The sequence below is a fragment of the Trichechus manatus genome, unplaced genomic scaffold (assembly GCF_000243295.1).
Source record: "Trichechus manatus latirostris isolate Lorelei unplaced genomic scaffold, TriManLat1.0 scaffold00071, whole genome shotgun sequence".
NCBI classification, from domain to species: domain Eukaryota; kingdom Metazoa; phylum Chordata; class Mammalia; order Sirenia; family Trichechidae; genus Trichechus; species Trichechus manatus.
Genome location: NW_004444007.1, coordinates 12,563,805 through 12,583,696, shown reverse-complemented (window position 1 = coordinate 12,583,696; position 19,892 = coordinate 12,563,805). Strand labels below are relative to the sequence as shown.

General features: G+C 38.9%; 1 protein-coding gene across 1 annotated transcript in view; it reads left to right on the top strand.

Moving 5' to 3' along the window:
- The window catches only part of ELOVL6 (ELOVL fatty acid elongase 6), a 185,521-nt gene that overhangs the window by 100,950 nt on the left and 64,679 nt on the right, over positions 1-19,892 (top strand). The window contains exon 2 of the mRNA XM_004380239.2: positions 16,894-17,025. Within this exon, the coding sequence (XP_004380296.1) occupies positions 16,894-17,025 (132 nt within the window). The remainder of the gene's footprint in view (positions 1-16,893; positions 17,026-19,892) is intronic.

Below are 19,892 nucleotides of genomic sequence, written 5' to 3'. Positions count from 1 at the left end.
GAAGAAATGGTAGCTGTGCTCATATTTTCTATGCCTTCTGATAGTTCTTGAGATTTTCCCATTAAGTATTTTTCTACAAAAAGTCTTTTCTTTAATTATTTTTCTTGGCTTTGAAAATGAAATAATAAAAAAACCCAAAAAGCAAAGGGAAAGTCTCTGTGAGAAATGCTGTAAACAGATACAAAGACAAATGACTCCTAAACGGGCTTTGGACACTATGTGACAGGTTTTATTCTGGTTTGCCTTGTAGAAACTGTTAACACACATGTAAAAGGGAGCAGCTTCCTGTTCAACTTGTTCGGCTTTGTACACAAACTAAATCATCAGAGGAGAATGGGTTCCTCCCAACATGGCAAAAACGTAGTGGAGCAAAGGCCTAATAGTAGCTAATAAATCAATAATGTGTTCTACTTTTTTTCATTATGAGTGGCATAATTTATCATATAATAGCACCTGTTTTCTTTATACCATTCCTAGTCTTAGATAAAGCTGCTCCTATTGTTGATTTTAAAAAGTTTATGTCATGGAAACCTTCATTTCTTCAAGTTGCCATAGTTTAATGTTTTAGGAGAGACTGATACGTTCTGATAGTCTAATGTATTTTTATAATATTGCCTCATCCTGGGCTAAGTTGGGATTGGCTATTGTGAAATATTCTAACTATAGGACTGGTGAGTAAAGAGAAGACGAGGAATCGCTGGAATTCTACTTCAAGAAGAATTTGAACTCTGTGTGGGTTGGGGGGCGGTGTGTCTTGGCTGACTATGGATTCTGGTTCTGTTAATCTCAGATTATTCTCTTCTCTCTTGTCTGGAGATAGATTGTAAATGCAGTTCTGGACTATCTTCACAGGTAGAGAAGCGTTGCAACAGATGTACAATTTGTAAGAATTGATCACACCAGCCTTCATCATTCCATGGTCGTCAGAAGTGAATCTAATTCTAGAACAATGGAGTAATATATTGACCCTAATCTGTTGTATGTTATCCTGTTGTGTTTTTTTAAATGTCTTTATTGAGATATAATTCACACATCATACAATGCACCCATTTAACGTGTACAGTTCAATGGTTTTCAGTATATTCACAATTGTGCAGCCATTGCCACAGTCAAGTTTAGAACATTTTTATCACCTCATGAAGAAACCCATATCCTTTACCTGTCACCTTGCTACCTTCCTTGCTACCTTCTTTTACACTCCCTCTTCTCCTCCCACCCCCGCCCCCAGCTCTAACTAACCAGTAATTTACTTTCTGTCTGTATAGATTTCCCTGTCCTGGGCTTTAGTATGGATGCAGTCAGATAGAATGTGGTCCTTTGTGACTGGCTTCGTTCATTTAGCCAATCTTTCATAATGTTCGCAGTGTTAATGTTATAGCATGTGTCAGTACTTCATTCCTTTATGGCCAAATAACATTCCATTACATGAATAAACCACATTTTGTTTATCCACTTCTCTTTTGGAGCCCTAGTGGCGAAGCGGTTAATAGCTCGGCTGCCAACCAAAAGATTGGCAGTTCAAATCTACCAGCCACTCCTTGGAAACCCTACGGGGCGGTTCTACTCTGTCCTATAGGGCCGCTGGGAGTCGGAATCCACTCAACAGCAGCGGGTTTTTTTGGTTTTATTTGTCTATTGATGGGCGTTGGGGTTGTTTTCATTTTTTGGTTATTATAAATAATGCTGCTGTAAACATTTGTATACAAGTTTCTATTTGGACGTATATTTTTATTTCTCTTGGATCTATACCTAGGAGTCAAATTGCTGGGTCACATGGAGCTTTGTTTAATCACTTATGGAACTGCCAGACTGTTTTCCATTGCACTTGCACCGTTTTACATTCCCACCAGCAATGTATGAGGGTTCTGATCTCTCTGCATACTCGATAACACTTGTCTGACTTTTTGATTCTAACCATCCGAGTAGGCGTGAAGTGATATCTAATTGTGGTTTTGATTTTCATTTCCCTAATGACTAACAATGCTGAACCTCTTTTCATGTACTTGTTGGGTATTTGTATATCTTCTCTGGAGAAGTGTCAGTTCAGGTCCTTTGTTGTTGTTGTTAGGTGCCGTTGAGTCGGTTTCAATTCATAGCAACCCTTTTTACCACAGAACGAAACACTTCCCAGTCCTGCGCCATCCTCACAATCATTGTTATTATGCTTGCGCCCACTGTTGCAGCCACTGTGTAAATTCATCTCGTTGAGGGTCTTCCGCTTCTTCGCTGACCCTCTACTTTACCAAGCATGATGTCCTTCTCCAGGGACTGATCTCTCCTGATAACTTATCCAAAGTATGTGAGACGTAGTCTCACCATCCTTACTTCTAAGGAGCATTCTGGTTGTACTTCTTCCAAGACAAATTTATTCGTTCTTTTGGCTGTCTATGGTATGTATAGTCAGTGTTCTTCGCCAACACCACAACTCAAAGGCAGCAATTCTTCTCTGGTCTTCCTTACTCATCGTCCAGCTTTCACATGCATATGAGGCGATTGAAAACACCGTGGCTTGGGTCAGGCGCACCTTAGTCTTCAAGATGACATCTTTGCTTTTTAACACTTTAAAGAGGTCTTTTGCAGCAGATTTGCCCAATGCAGTACGTCTTTTGATTTTTTGACTGCTGTTTCCATGGGTGCTGATTGTGGATCCAAGTAAAATGAAATCCTTGACAACTTCAATCTTTTTCCCGTTTATCATGATGTTGCTTATTGGTCCAGTTGTGAAGATTTTTGTTCTCTTTCTCAACATAAAGAAAAACAGATCCTTTGACCGTTTTTAAATTGGATGGTCTTTTTATTATAGTTTTAAGAGTTCTTTATATAGTCTAGATGTTTTGACTTAAGTTGTAAATTTAACTATTGGTTTGAAACAATAAGCTTACTTTCTTCACTCTGTGCCTAGAATCCATTCCGAGTGTATGTAGATCAGCCTGAGCGTGTCTGAAGCATAAGTGACGTCATCTGAACCAATGAACATGTTGTTGAAGCCATATCACGTGATTTTGTCATGTCAGCTGCCTTTTCTGAATAATTCGAAAAATTTCAACATGCACTGGTGTAGATGACAAGAGGTCCACAGGTTGAGCCCTGGGGACCCTCTAAAGTTTAGAAGTTGGGAAAATGAATGGGAACATGAAAAGAAGAATGTGAAAGAGCAGACTGTGAAATAAAGAGAAGAAACAAGAGAAAATAATGTCCCAGAAACCAAATGAAGTTTCCTAAAAGAGGGAGTTGAGCATCTGTGTCAAATGCTGCAATAGGCCACCTGAGATGAGGACTGGCACTTGACCACTGCACCATGGAAACCCATTCTTTATAGATGTGACAACAAGAGTGATGAAGTATAAAACAACTGAGTTGTGGCAAATAGGAAAACATTCTCGATGTAGCCATGGTGGCGCAGTGGTTAAGAGCTACAACTGCTAACCAAAAGATTGGCAGTTCAGATTCACCAGCCAGTCCTCGGAAACCCTATGGGGCAGTTCTACTCTGTCCTATAGGGTCGCTATGAGTCAGAATTGAGTTGATGGCATCAGGTATCAAGTACAACAGAAATTTTAAGACTGAAATTCAGAGAATGGTGTCTTAGTTATCTAGTGGTACTAAAACAGAAATACCACAAGTGGATGGCTTTAACAAAGAGAAATTTATTCTCTCACAGTCTGGGAGGCTAGAAGTCCAAATTCAGAGCACCAACTCTAAAGGAAGGCTTTCTCTCTCTGTCAGTTTTGGAGGAAGGTTCTTGTCATCAAACTTCCCCTGGCCTAGGAGCTTCTCTGCGCAGGAACCCCAGGTCCAAAGGACACACTTTGCTCCTGGTGCTGATTTCTTGGTGGTATGAGGTCCCCCTCTCACTTTGCTTGTTTCTATCTTTTATATCTCAAAAGAGATTGGTTTAGAACACAGGCCAATCATGTAGATTGAGTCCTGCCCCATTAACATAGCTGCCACTAATCCCAACTCATCGATATCATAGAGATAGGATTTACAACACATATGAAAATCCATCAGATGACAAAATGGTAGACAATCACACAATACGGGGAGTCATGGCCCAGCCACATTGAGAGATATTTTGGGGGGACACAGTTCAATCCATGACAGATGGTCACAAGCCAAATAATCTTTGTTGCAAAGGAGTATAGAAGACATAGCAATTTACATGCTGGCAATGGAAATAAATTAAGTACAAATTAGTAATTTCTAAGAAACTCTAAACTGGAAATTTTATACTTTGGTGTCCAATCTGTTGTTAGGTATCTACTAAGTCATATGTTACCAGTAAGAGTTCAAGAACTGACATTTGAGTTATATGTATGAGTGACTTCAAGACAATCTCCATAACAGTGTGACTCTCAGCCCCTTGCATTCTAAAATGCTCTCTTAAGTTGATGGGAAGATAGCATTGGATACAGCAAACGAGGAACAGACACAAAAGTTTTGCATATATAGGGCATTCATCTATGTGTTACAGTAGAAACATGGATTTAGGCCTTACTATTCAAGTTAATCCATGGTAGGCTAAATAATGCTCCCCCAAAATGTCCATGACCTACTTTCTGGAAGCTGTGAATATGTTATTGTACATGGCAGAAGGGACTGTTCAGATATGATTAAGTTAAGGATCTGAGATTGAGAGGTTATCCTGGATTATCCAGGTGAGCCCAATATAACTACAAGAGTTTGTATAAAAGGGAACCAGGAGAATCAAAGCCAGAGAAGGAGATGTGACGACAGAAGCAATGATTGGAGTGATGTGCTTTGAAGATGGAGGAATGGTCCATGCATGAGCCACAAAATGCAAGAGGGCTCTAGGACTTGGAAAAGACAAGGAAACAGATTCTGCCCTAGAGCTTCCAGAAGCAAAACAACCTTGGCAACACCTTGATTTTAGCCCTGTAAGACTCATTTCAGGCTTCTGACCTCCAGAACTGTAAGATAATAAATTTGTGATGTTTTAAGCTGCTAAGTTCATATTTGTTGCAGCAGCAATAGGAAACTAATACAATCAAATTCATAAAACAAGTTGTCCTCATTGCCAGAGTTCTCAAAGCTAGTGTCTGCAGAACTTATCTTCTTGTGTCATGGAATTAAGCATTCAGATTTTGAAGAAGCAACCTGAATACCTGAATCAAAAGTTGCCCCATTATTATTTCCAAGAGCAAAATGAAATCTACAGTCCATTCTCGAATAAACATTGATAACTCATCTCATGGGTGAAAAAAATTTTAAGTCATTTTTACTTCCTTACTGATGTATTTCTTCTTCTCATCTCTAGTTTTAACTCAGGCTTAATTTCTTATGTAAGTTGTATTTTGCTGACAAAAAGAAGTATCTGTGAGTTATTCCATGAAATAATCTTCATCATTGCTGAGCTGTTTTCTCCCTAGTCCACAAATAGCATTTGGGAATGTCTTCTCATTGCTTAACTTCCCCCTTTCAAAATTTGTACCAAGGGACAAATTAGTGACAACAGTATTTTAATCACCCAATAGTTAAATTGAAAACATATATTTTTTCCCCTTTTACTTTATACCTTTACAGCTGTCCCGGAGGCAATAGTGTAAACTAACCCGCTGCTGTTGAGTCGATTCTGATTCATAGTGACCCTACAGGACAGGGTAGAACTGCCCCCATAGGGTTTCCAAGGCTGTAAATCTTTATGGAAGCTGACTGCCATATCTTTCACCCACAGAGAGGCTGGTGGGTTCGAACCGCCAACCTTCCGGTTAGCAGCCAAGTATGTTAATCTCTGCACCACCAGGGCTTCTTAGTATAAACTAAAACCCATTCACCAAACCTGTTGCCATCAAGTCGATTCCAACTCATAGCAAGTCTTATAGGACAGGGTAGAACTGTCCCATAGAGTTTCCAAGGAGCAGCTAGCGGATTCGAACTGCTGACCTTTTGGTTAGCAGCCAAACGCTTAACCACTGCGCCACCAGATCTCCATGTAAACTAAAGCCTTATATAAATATAAGTTCTTGGTAAACTGCAACAGAACGTTCTTTCCATGTAAACTTTCAGTCCTTGAACAGGTAGTAGATATGTTTATGCTTGTTTACATAGGTGTCTATGCAGCAGTCATTTTTCTTGGTTTTTATGTAAAACTGGGAAAGATTCTGTCTGAATTGGACTCTTGTAAACCTAAAATCCTGTTTACATTCCACTGTGAACAATCATATCCTTTTTGTAGTGTTTTTACTCTTCTGGTTTTAGTCTTCAGCTCTTGGGAAAAAAATCTATCACCTGTAAAACTTTGGGCCTTTTTCAGGATAAGGACAAGCAGGAAACAGACTTTTATATTTGCCTCTGAAGTTTGATTTGTTTGTTTTAAGGGTTATTATTGATCCACATAGGAAGAGATGGGAAAGATCAGTGACTCCAGAATGTAGATCTTTTCTTGAAGAAATCTAGCTACACCCCACGGCGGATGACAATAACCAGATTCCATTTACTGTTATTTTTACATTCAGCAGAAACTAGGTGACCATCTGCCAGAAACTTTTTAAACAAGGAATTCCTGAATTGAAAAGTTGGGAATAAAAGATCTCAAAGGTCCATTCCCAATCCTGAGATTTTATATTTCTATAGTCAACTGAGGAGTCCATGGATGGTGCAAATGATTAATGTACTTGGCTGCTAACTGAAAGGTTGGCAGTTCAGGGTCACCCAGAGATGCCTCAGAAGAAAGGCTTAGCAACCTACTTCCAAAAGATCAACCTTTGAAAACCCTGTGGAGCACGGTTCTATTCTGACACACACAGAGTCTCCATGAGTCAGAACAGACTTGACAGCAACTGGTTTCCATTATTTAAACCAGCAGTTCTGCACTGGGAAAACTAGCAGTAAGCCTTCCTCTCTTACTTGGGCACATAATGAATATACTATTTATTTAAGAAGAAGAAAATAAAACTAAGCCATACACTTTAGTACTGTATTTTTAAAAAAAACATTTTATTGTATTTTTGGTAAAAATATACATAGCAAAACACGCTCTCACTCAGCAATTTCTATACATAATGTTCAGTGACATCAATTAGATTCTTCACATTGTATCAACAGTCCATTATTTCCATTCTAGTTGTTTCACTCCCAGTAACTTTTGTCCATTTGGTCTCATAAAGATAATTTTTGAAAAGAGCCCAGTACTCAAGGATGACATCAATTACTTTTTGAGCTAATCTGCTATTTAGTTAAAATTAAAAGGTGACTTCAGGGGGATAGTTCCCTTTAAAGGTTTAAAGAGTATCTCAGGGCAATAGTCTTGGGCAGTCCTCCATTCTCAATGGGTCCAGGAAGTTTGGATTCTTTAGGAACTTGAAGTTTATACTGTACTTAATTATTAGTAGTAACTAATTACTGGTGTCTTAGGCTGGGTTCTCTAGTGAAGCAAAACCAGTAAGGTGTATAAATATATATATATAGAGATTTATATTAAGGAAACAACTCACTTGATTGTAGAGGCTGGAACATCCCAAGTTCATGGATCAGGATAGAGGCTTCTGATTCACGTAGCCACAGGGGCTGGCGAACCCAAGATTGGCAGGTTGGAGAGCAGGGCTCTTCACAGGCTGTGAAGATTGACGAATCTCAAGATTGGCAGGCAAGACTGCAAGGCTTCTCCTGATTCACGTAACTGCTAGCTCAAGTCCCAAGAACTGGAGGTCAAATGAACAGGAGATGACTGCAGGATCCAGAGCAGGCAGAAGCCAGAACGTCCACTTATATTCGTAAGCAGGCCACATGCCCAAGATAACTCCCTTTCAACTGATTGGCTGCTCACAGCAGTTCCCATCATGGGGTGATCACATATAAACACTGAGAATCATGGCCCAGCCAAGCTGATACACAATCTTAACCATCACAACTAGTCACATACTTCACAACTTAATTGCAACCAAGAGGGTGAAATACAGCCCTAATTCTCCTGCCCAGATTTCAGAGTGCCACACAGTCCGACTTTAACCTGCCTGTCCAAACTTACTTTCTGCCATCCCCAACCCTAAGCATCTGGTTTCATATGCTCCCCAGCTTAGCTCATGTTTAGCCCCACTGCTTTGTCCCACTGCTTCTTCCCACCTGAAATTCCGTCTTCTTTCTTGCTCATCTTTTCAAAGCTTTCTTAGCTTTCAGGGTCCACTTCAAAGCCTGCCTTTCTACAGAGCAATCTTCCTCCTCAGAATATTTGTAAAACATTATCTGTACACATACTTGCCACTTACTTGTATATAACCTTGGGTTCTCATGAGTTTTTTTTCTTTTTTTCTTTCTATCTTTCCAACTAGTTTAGCAGAAGCAGAATTTACTCTTGCATAGGGATTGGTTTACTATTTTTTCATTCTGTGACGTACTAGCCACACTGCAAATGAATATGATAAAAGTGCATTAGATCCTGAATGTGTGGGTGAATGAATGTCAGTATTTTTCATCAGCTACTGTTAAATAATATCAAAGTAGACAGTGAGAATTATTTGATATTTTACCAGTTTATGTGTTGGAGAGGTTGCATTTTTTAGATGTGGGTTTCTTTTTTTAACCTTTTGAGAGTATTTTCTCCTCAAAGATCTTATTTCCAATTGTAAAAGGAAAGCCAACAGGAAAACAGATTTGAACAAGATTAAAAAAAAAAAGTGAAAAAATATATGTTCACAGATATATATAGGCAACTTTCTATAATAGGTCTGTCCTCAGTGAGGTATACTTTCTGGAAATGAAAATGTAGCTATTTTATTGAACTCATTGTACTAAATGTAGCTCTACTTAGATCATGACTTACTTCAAAGGTAAGATAACTGAATTACAAAAGAATAGTTTTCTCACCTTTTCTTAATATAATCTAAAGAGAACCTGTGATGCTAAATTAGCCTCTGAGGGGAAGCAGAATGAGAAAGTGGTATTTGCAAATTAAAGAAGCTAAGAAATCCCACATTTGGTTTCCTAGGTCAAGTATACCCGATTAGAATAACAGACTTTTTTTCAGTCTCAGCTTTGTCTTAAAATTATCTATAGGGAAAACACACTTACAAAGCTTTGCCTTCTATTCCTATTTTAATGACTAAGAATGCCACTATTCATATTTTTAAATCATGGACTAATTTCCATTATTAGTCACAAAATTATTCTGTGTCAGAATTTCTGGACACATGATTGATTTCCAGGTATATATAATTTACCTATGAATAAAAACTTCTGGAAAATTCCCATTATTTTTAATGTAAAAAAATGCCTCTAAGAATATTTGGTTAATCCTCAAGGATGTGACAGAATCCAGCCCTGGCAAGAACTCCACAAGTACAATTTCAGGACTCTCCTCAAGAAAAATCTTCCTTTATATTCTTATGTATAGGGGGTCGTCAACAGTCAGAATCAATTTGGCAGTAAGTGGTATGTATGGTTTGAGTTGTATTCTTATCAAAGTTCAAACCACCATGTTGTTGGTTGCTGTTGAGTCGATTTCAACTCATGGCGACCCCATGTGTGTCAGAGTAGAACTGTGCTCCATAGCATTTTTAATGGCTGATTTTTCAGAAGTAGATTGCCAGGACTTTCTTCTGAGGCACCTCTGAGTGGACTGAAACCTCCAACCTTTAGGTTAGGAGCTGAGCACAATAACCATTGCACCACCATAGACAACCATTGAACGTCTGGTCGACATAAAGTACTGTATCATATTCTTCAGTCTTTGGGACTCAACTTATTTGTGGCTTTACGATCACTTTCGGAAGCTTGAATTATTTCCTATCATTAATTAGCAGTAGAACTGTAGGAGATAAAACAGAGAGGATCTCACCAGCTAGCATTCTGTCTCTGCTTTAGAGTCTCCGACTCAGGACGTGAGAACTTTCTGTGCAGTAGGCAGATGTCAGCTGAAGTGGATAGTGCTTTTAGTTTTTCTTTTCTCCCTCACAAATCTGTAACAGCTGGATTTTCACTTTTGCAAGTCCTTGCGCTTACGCATGTACAAGAACAATAAAACAAGGTCATTTAGACATAACATGAAAGAGTTAGGAAGTGGCTCAGGCTGTCTTCCCAAGGTGTTACATTAGTAATTACGTGGAAATGCTATCCTCATAAAAGTTTCTTCATTCTTAAATAGACTTGTTTGATTCTTTAAGGAGCACAGTACAGCTGGCAGAAATCTTGATCTGTGTGCTCAAGAGACTCATGCTAAATACTGGTTTCATTGGCATATTTTGAGTTAAAAATGCAGTATTAAAGCATTTGCGTTTATAGACACTCTTTCAGAAGCAATAAATACAAATCATAAGCAGGGGCTCATTCAACTACTCTGGTATGAATAAAAAGTATCCTCTAGAAATGTTTTGATATGTTGCTGAATTCTATTGGCTAGAATTTTGTTTAGAATTTTTGTGTCTATGTTCACAAGGGATATTGGTCTGTAATTTTCTTTTTTTGTGGTGTCTTTACCTGGTTTTGGTATCAGGTTGTGCTGGCTTCATAGAATGAGTTTGGGATTATTCCATCCTTTTCTGTGCTCTGAAATACCTTCAGTAGTAGTGGTGTTAACTCTTCTGAAAGTTTGGTAGAATTCTCCAGTGAAGCCATCCGGGCCAGGGCTTTTTTTTGTTGGGAGTTTTTTAATTACCTTTTCAATCTCTTCTTTTGTTATGGGTTTATTTTGTTGTTCTACCTCTGTGTTAGTTTAGGTAGGTAGTGAGTTTCTAGAAATTTGTCCATTTTCTCTAGGTTTTCAAATTTGTTAGAGTACACTTTTCCATAGTATTCTGTGATGATTCTTTTAATCTCAGTTGAGTCTGTTGTGCTATCACCCGTCTCATTTCTTATATGGGTTATCCTGTATGGATTCCGCTCAGGTGCCCAGGTAGATAGCCACCAAGTGTGTGGTGTAGGCACAGGCCTAGACAGGCATGGGTGATTGGTGTAGGCACAGGCCATCTGGCTGCAGCAGGGGGACACACTCTGAGCAAGGCAGTGGGCTGACGGCCGCCCCGAGTGTCCAGGAGGAAGGCGTGTCCCTGTTCCCTAGAGCGCGTAGGTGGGTGGGTTTTGCAGCCGAACTATGAGCACCTAATGCTGTTGGCTGTAAGGACTGGTGAGCACCTCTTATTCATGGGCCCCTATTGCAGGTGGCTAGGTGGCATGGGTGGAGCCACCAGTCCTCAGGCCCCTGATATGGGTAGGTGAAGACCCTGCTTAATGGGCAGAGCAGTGTCAAATGTCAAGAACCTGCCACTTCACAGCTGAAACAGTTGAAGTTAGAGTTTCGGTATATACCTTGTTGTACTGCAGTAATGAGGGCCTACGCTGTTGAGATGGGCCCACACAAGTCTATGCAGGGGGAAAGGCACCCAAAGTCCATGGATCCTTTATGCCTGTGCCTAGGCAAGGAGCTGTGCCTACCCTGGGTTACTGGCTTAGGGCAGCTGGCAGTTTATTTCTTCCCCTGTTTAGTTTGTTCACTCTCCAAGGCAGGGAGAATGGTTCTGGGCATGTGATGGATCCTACTTCCAGCCCAGGGGACTTGGCAGTTGCTGAGTCTTTTCTTTCATAGAGGGCTGCTTCTCATTAGTTCTGCATGGCCGGGTAGACTCTCAGTGGCTGGGTCTCTCCCGGTGCAGAATACGCTGCCCGAGCACCACTGCTTGCCTGCCTCAGCACTCACCCCCGAGCTGATCAGGCCTGAAGGGCTCAGGCTCTCGCCGGGTCAGGTCTGGAAACTCACCCCTCCTTCCAAACCATTTCTCCCTCCCTCTGCCACTCAGTCTGGTTCCTCAACTCTGCCTTTGATGTTCAGGGCTCCCAGATTGCCATATATAATCAAATCACTTGTTTTTTCTGGTCTTTGTTGTAAGAGCGTCCACTGGAAGCTTCTGACTACTCTGCCAATTTGGCCCCGCCTCCTCTCTAGGAATGGTTGGAAACAAGGTAACATTGCGGAGAAATCTAGAGCCCTAAGGATGCTATACTGATGACAGAAATGGAAGGGGGGAAAGGAAAAATCCATTCCATTTGGGGTAAAAACAGAAAGAATTTTGGAAACGGTGGTGGTTGCACAACATTATGAATGTATTTAATGTCACTGAACTGTACACTTAAAAATGGTCACGACTGCAAATTTTATGTTATGCATATTTTACCAGAAAAGAATTTTTTTTTAAATAATATGTATAAATATAAGCTTAACAAACTCAAAACACATCAGTATTTCATTTGGGTGATCTTTAGATAATTGGTGATTTAGCACTAAGCACTATTTGTTCAACATCTACAGAGAAAAGTGTGCTATATGATGTACATTTAACATCTGATAAACAAGAAGAGTCCATACCATCTAGAAATTACTAATTATGTGCTAATAAAACAGTGTAGTGTTATCATTATACCCAGCTACGGAGGCCAGTCATAATATGAAATGTTATTAGGTTACCATTGAGGCATTGGAGCCCTGGTGATGTAGTGGTTAAGAGCTACGAATGCTAACCAAAAGGTCAGCAGTTCTAATCCATCAGCCTCTCCTTGGAAACCCTATGGGGCAGTTCTGCTCTGTCCTATAGGGTCGCTATGGGTCAGAATCAATTGGATGGCAACGGCTTTGGGGGTTTTTGTTTGTTTGCTGAGGCATTGGGAAATAATCTACCCATGTTAAATACTAAGTGAGCTAGCGGCAGGCCATTATTCATCTTGACTGTGACTGAACATTTACCAAAGAGATGCTAGAAAGGCAAGAAAATTATAATCCTCTCAAATTGCCCAGTTTGCTAAAGAAAATTTTATCATTTAGTAATCAAAATGGAAAAATAATAATACATTCAACCATAAATGACACATTTTGATTACTCAATTTAAGAGGTTAAGAGTTAATGCTTCATTAGATGACTCCTTCCTACAGAAGAAGCCTAAATTGCCTTAATTCTAAACTAATCCAAAGCATTACTTGAATTTCACCCCAGTAGAAAATTTATATAGTATGCAATAAGTAATTTATTTTTATAATAGCATGTATTCTTAAACAAATATCAACTCCTGTTGTTGACTACCTGTGACCCAAATATAGCCTAGACACTTAGTGTGTGTTTAATTGCTTGCTCACAGACTGCTTGATCACAGCCAGGAAAATTTTGGGTGGTGTTGACTGATGTGCTGTGTGCACTTATGCACAGAATAATGCCCTGGGGCCAGAGGGGCCAGGCTGTGTGGCCACAAGCAACTAATGTCATTGGGCCCTCTGTTCCCTCTTCAGTGGAATGACAAGGTTGGCCTCCATCTCAAATTCTCAATTTCTGTGATTCTATATTAATTGATTCGGTTGCCTTAGCTTTTGAGTTGATGGTTTATAAAGAGAGTTTTGGAAACCATGTGGAAAAGGGAATGATCCTTCATAGGAAGTTAGTTAGCAGTGCATTAATACTAGTTCTCATTCTAGAACAGAGGAAATTAGAGAGAAAAAAAAAAAAGGAAGATTTTTATTCTTGGCTCTTCAAGGCACATTTCCCCATAAGGGCTGGAATGATAGGCTCTTATAAAGTCCAGGGTTTCTCTTTGAACCCCTGCTGATAATTTGCATTTCCACCCAGATATACTGAATCAGAATCTACAGTTTAACAAGATTCCCAGGTGATTCTTATGTATAACTTCCTGGGAACTTGTTAGAAATGCAAATTCTCAGCAGGTAACTTGTTAGACTTCTCTGAAACGAACTGGTTGGAAGCCCTGATTATGACATTCATTTAACAAGGTTCGTAATTGCAATTAATACAGTGAATCCAACCATGACCAAAATCTGAATTATATTGAATGAGTGAGTGAAGGAATGTTAAATAATTATAAGGAAAGGTTTTCAGTGCTATATATAGTTAATTTGTGTTTTTAGGGAGGTGAATAGTTATGGATAAAAGTTGTCCAGGCCCAGAGAATATAGTTGAAACACCAAGGTGGGTAGTTTCCTTTTCATTTTTCAAAGTTACACAAAGTTCTCCATAATTACACAATAACCATGTAATTCAGCAGGAGAGTCTAGGGAATTCTTACACGCTTATAAGATGACACATCAGACACACCTTTTTTTTTTCTCCTCTAAGTTTACTGCCGGGGAACAGGGAGATCTGAGGCTGCTTAACCTCTAACCTGTTTCCTCATCTACAAAAGGAAGCTACCACTTTCCCTACCCTGTGGGGTGATTAGGAGAATAAAATGGTAGTGCTTTTAGCATGATGTCTAAACACAGGAAGCACTCAGTAAATATTATGATTATTAATATTAATACTACTATTATTACTGCCACTTGTCATTACTTTATAATTTAGAAAAGTATATATTACTTACATTTCATGTTACTACTGCCTACATTAACTGTGTAGAATTTTATCGAGCCCTTGCTCATAGGAGCATAAATGCAGATAGTGAATCTGTCTCTTAAAAGTACCCTAAGGCCATGCACTTGCAAATTTCAGTGAAGAAATGAAGCGATATATTTTTATGGCAAAAAGTATTTTCTTCCTGAAATGTTCCATAGTAAAAATTGCCTCAATTCGCCTCCTCTTTGAAATATATTAGTTATTGTTAGTTGCTGTTGAGTTGATTCAGACTCATGGCAACGCCACGTGTGCAGAGTAGAACTGCTCCACAGGGTTTTCAAAGCTGTGACCTTTCGGAACCAGATCACCAGGCCTGTTTACAGAAGCTCCTCTGAGTGGATTTGAACCACCAACCTTTCGTCTAATAGTCTTGTGCTTAATCATTTGCACCACCCAGCAACTTCTCTTAGAAATATACAAAGAGTCTGTGTCTTTCTGAAAGAAGAAAATGTATTATACAGTTTTTCTGAATATTTTATTCTTGATTTATTACTAATACATTATCAGGAAAATGCAATTCCCCACTCAGGACTTACTGACACCTGCTATGCATAGGTGCATAATTATTTTCCCTTTCAGAAAATTTGATATGACAAGACCATTTTTATTCCAGAAATGTTTATGAAGCCACCTACTACCTGTGTCAGGTGTTAGGTGTCCAAGAGTAGAGTTTGCAAACCTCAATGCGTGATTTATTCAGCGCTCATTTATGGGCTAATTTCCAGAATCATTGCCTTATTTGGTGATGTTCACCAAGTAAGTCACTTGCATTCACTTAAGTCAGAGTGTTGCTTGTGTAAATAATGTTAGCAGATCCCTTATGAGTCAGCAATAAATGTCAGCAGTTAGAAAAAAAAAAAGGAAACATTTTACAAACAGTTCTCTTTAGGTTAACACATTTTGCTTTTTTCATAGTGTTATAATTTTTCTACCCCTTCCTTAGCCATCTAACTGATTGGGGAATACCCACTTAAAGAGAAACACTGCTGTTTCAGGAAATGTGCTCAGATGCTTGAATTATTTACAAGGCTTTTGTTGCTTTCTATTGAATCAAAGTCCTATTGGAGCTTGTTTTGTTTTCGTTGTTGTTGTTTTCTTGGCATCATCAGTACTACCATTTGCTTCTACTTGGTAGAGCAGTAAACCAGCAGGCTCATTTGGACCTGGAGGTTCTGTTTTATACTGCTTCTATGTTTCCAACTGAGAGTCCTACCCAAACCTGACTACCAAAGGCTATCGCTCAGAACGCAGCTCTTTCAAAGTGAACATCTTGAGATATTGCTGTATCAGATGTTTTGCTGAAACAATTTCTGATGCAGACATTTTCTTCCACAATGAATCATCTTTAAAAAATGTCTTATTATGGAAATTTTAAACGTGCCCCCCCAAAAAAGAGAGACAGAAAGAGAGAATAATGTACCCCATGTTCCATCATCCCTCTCGTGAATCTTGTTACATCCATCCACACTCAGTACTTTTTTTATTTTGTGTATTGGCTGGGGTCTGTAAAAGCAAATCCAAGATGGCACTGAGTTCCACCTATAAATATTTCAGTGTGTATCAATAACTAGTAAAGACTTTTAGAATTACAGTTCACATAAAATTAAACGTGATTTTTTTATATCATCTATATATGTAATCCTTTTTAAAATTTTTCTGATTATATTCAAAATGTCTTTTTACAATTGATCAAATAAGGATCAAAAAATGTTCTACACATTCTATTTGGTTGCTATGTCTCTAAATCTGGAATAATCCTCAACTTTTATTCCATGCTACTGACTTGTTGAAGTTCAGTTGTCCTGCTGAATGTTCTGATTTGTCTGATTGCTTTCTTATAACCTATGTTATTTATCCCCTGTATTTCCTACAAACAGATCAAGAGGTTTGATTAGGTTCAAGTTTTGGGGCAAGTGTACTTTACAGGTGATTCTGAGTGCTTCCTATCGTATTGTATAATGTCTGACAGTTGTGCCTGTTATTAATAATAATATTGAAGTTTAACACATGCCCTCTTTAGTGGAGAGGATTTCAAGAATCCATGGTGGGGAAGCTATATGTCATGCAGCTTGCATTTGAATGTTTCACATCATCAAGTATTACTCCATTAACCTATTGACTTTATCTTCCCAAGACACAACCCGGTCACCAATCATTTATTTTCAATGCTTTTTCAAATTCATCTATGAAAATTGGCTTTGCAAACTTTGAAAAACAAATTTAATTCTCTCAATGCAAAGGTAAAGCATGTTCTTTGCACCTCAAGGCTATGTTGTTGAAATGTTTACAGTCATAGAGCTTGAGAAGAAAACATAACCTGACATGATATTTAATGTGTTGTTGGTTAATCTGCTTGATGACCTAATTTGCCAAGGGAGGTTTCAACAGAAAGACACGGACTAATCATACTCTCCTCAGTGAAGGGAGCCCGTTCCCAAGAATATGTTTTCAGTGCTTATAAAGAGGGGAACTGGTACAAATTTTGTCTTCCAATTAACAAAATTAATTGCTGAAAGAGTTGTCATTTCATAAGCTTTTGTTGATTTATTCACAGGAAGAAATCTTTCCTGTTTTCCGCTCTGTACGCTGCCTTTATATTTGGTGGTCGGCACCTAATGAACAAACGGGCAAAGTTTGAACTGAGGAAACCCTTAGTACTCTGGTCTCTGACCCTTGCGGTCTTCAGGTAGGTCATTTTCATTTTCCTAATACAATCCATTCATGTCATCTGACTTCTTGAAAGAAAGCAACAATTGAGCTTTTTATTTTATATTTTTATGCCTTTGATTATCGAAGGCCTTGAGGACTAAAATAAAGCCATGGTGAGAGCAGAAGCCTTCACTGCAACCAAATTTGCCGCACAGATGTGCGTAGTCTCTTAGTTTGCATGCTTTCGGGCCATCTTCCTTTTTTTTCCAAATTGATCATGCAGTAATCCAATTCATCTGTTCCGGCTGGAAGCGGTGCTTCAGTTCCATAATTTCTGCTACATAAATATAGATAAAGGGCTACATGGAAAGCTCCAGCAGTAAAATGCTGAAGTCTGTTGTAAGGTAGGGCTCAGATGTGATGGGCATGCTGTTACTGACTAATACATAATCAGAAGATGGTACTCGGACGTACAAGCAGACCCTGGACGTCTGTATGTCCATATCACTAGAGCAGAGAATACTTTTGCTCTGCATTCTCAGAAGCTTTCTCCACCCAGACACCTCAAACTGCCTCAAACACATATGCTCACGCGGCCAGTTCTTACATTGCATCTGGCAGAACTCATCATGCAGACTGTCATGACCCAGCTTGGTCTCCCCCAGGGACATCCATCAGCCAACATGCAGACACATTCCTCCAGAATCTGGAAGGAGTGTTTCCAGCTTTGTAATATTTGGTGATCTGGGCCATCACAAGATTAATTAGCACACAGCTGGTGTCCAAGCAGGTGCCAGAAATTTACCTGCAGCGATAACAAAGGCATCTGCTCTGTTTGTGTTTTGCTTGTCCAAAGCAGCAAGTTTATAACTAGGCTTGGAGTGGGCGGTGGATATACTACAAAGCACAAAACTATTCATTTTAATATTTAGGAATATTTATTTGTATTTATTGTATTTTTCTTATGATACATTACCTGTTATCAGATGAGACCATTAAAAACCTCCTTAGTCACTTATTTTATATTTCCATATGTTTGATTATAGAATACCTTGAGGACTAAAATCATCCCATGCTTAGAGAAGAAGGCTTCACTGCAACCAAATTTGCCACACTGTGCGCAGTCTCTTAGTTTGAGAGCAGTCAGGCCGTCTTCCTTCTTGTCCAAATTGATCATGCAGTCATCCAATGCATCTGTTAGGACTGAACTGCTGCTTCAGTTTCATTATTTCTGCTACATAAATATGGATGAAGGGCAACCTGGAAAACCCATTTGATTATCTAGCTTATTAAAGATGATTAGACAGGAAGAGGGTTTTCCCATAAATTCCTGTGATCTGAACACTTCTATTCCGTTGGATCTCTGCATCTAAAACCCACATTTCCTGCTCCCACAGAATATGCCTTTGGTTTTGATATGTTTTATAAGGTAGTAGACTTGCGGTACTCATGATTTGAGATTGGTCGTTAGAGACTCCTATAGTCTGTACCAGGTCATATAAAGCAACATTTTCATTGTTATTTACATTTAAGCCTGACAGAGTGTGCCCCACCTATGGTAATCTGATATTTGGGGGAAATTTAACTTTTTTCAAATGAGGCCTTTCAGGATTTTACAGAATTCTCAATAAACCCCCAGTCTTTATCTTTTGTTTTGTTTTTTAAACTTTAACATATGTAAGTAGAGAAAAGAATACAACCAACTTCCATGCACTGGTTACCCTGCTTAAATTATGATCAACATTTGCTAATCTTGTTTCATCTATGCAAAAAAAAGAAAGAACCAAACCCACCTTGCCAATGAATGGATTCTGACTCACAGCGACCCAATAGGAAAGAGTAGAACGGCCCCATAGGGTTTCCAAGGCTGTAAATCTTTACGGAAGCACACTGCCACTTCTTTCTCCTGTGGAGCAGCTGGTGGGTTCAAACCACTGACCTTTCGGTTAGCAACCAAACGCTTAACCACTGCGCCACCAGGGCTTCTTGTTTCATCAGTACCCCTACTTATGTCCCACGTCCCCTAGATTGTTTTGAAATAATACAGGATGAAATGTTTCAGACCGAAATGAAACCATTTCCAAAAGATAAATGTTCTATTTTTAAAAATGACTGGCGTTTCATTATCTCACCTAAATTAATAATAATTCTTTAATATTATTAAAATTCAGGCATTATTCACATCTTCTTGGTTGTCTCATAAATGATTTCTTTAATTGTTTATTTGCAAGAACCTAGATCAAAATGAGATCATACCTTTCTATCGATTGCGAATCCGGAACTCCTTCCATTTTTTTTCTCCTCCTCTTTAAAGCTGTCCTTTGAAGAAACTAGATTATTTGTCCCGTACATTTTCCCACAGAGTGGATTTTGCTGATTGCCCTTTTCTGTCTCCTGTATTTCTTACAAGTCAGTAGTTAGATCTAGAGGGCTGATCATATTCAGGTTTAATATCTGATAAGACTTCCTGTAAGAAGAAACCTGCCTTTATCAACTAACTATTCAGTTATCCTAAGATGTGAGAGAGAGAGAAATGGTGTGTGTGTGTGTGTGTGTGTGTGTGTGTGTGTGTGTGTGTGTGTGTGTGTGTAGAGAGATTTTACAGGAAAGGCAAGATAAATGCTTGATTCTTTATCCGTATTTACTAATGCCCCCCCAGGATTTGATTACCTAACACGTGAACAATAAAATTTGTTTTGTTAAGTATCATTATACGCTTATGGATTTATATATTTTTGTTTGTCTGTCATCTTTTGGACGTGTTTTAGACCGTTGCTGCTGTTGTTCTTTTTGATGCTTGGTTATCCCATCTTTGGCAATGGGACTTTCTTCAAGTTGACTCTTGAATCCTTTTCACAGGCCCTGAGTAGTGCTGATAGCTTGATTTTTGGTACAACAAGATGT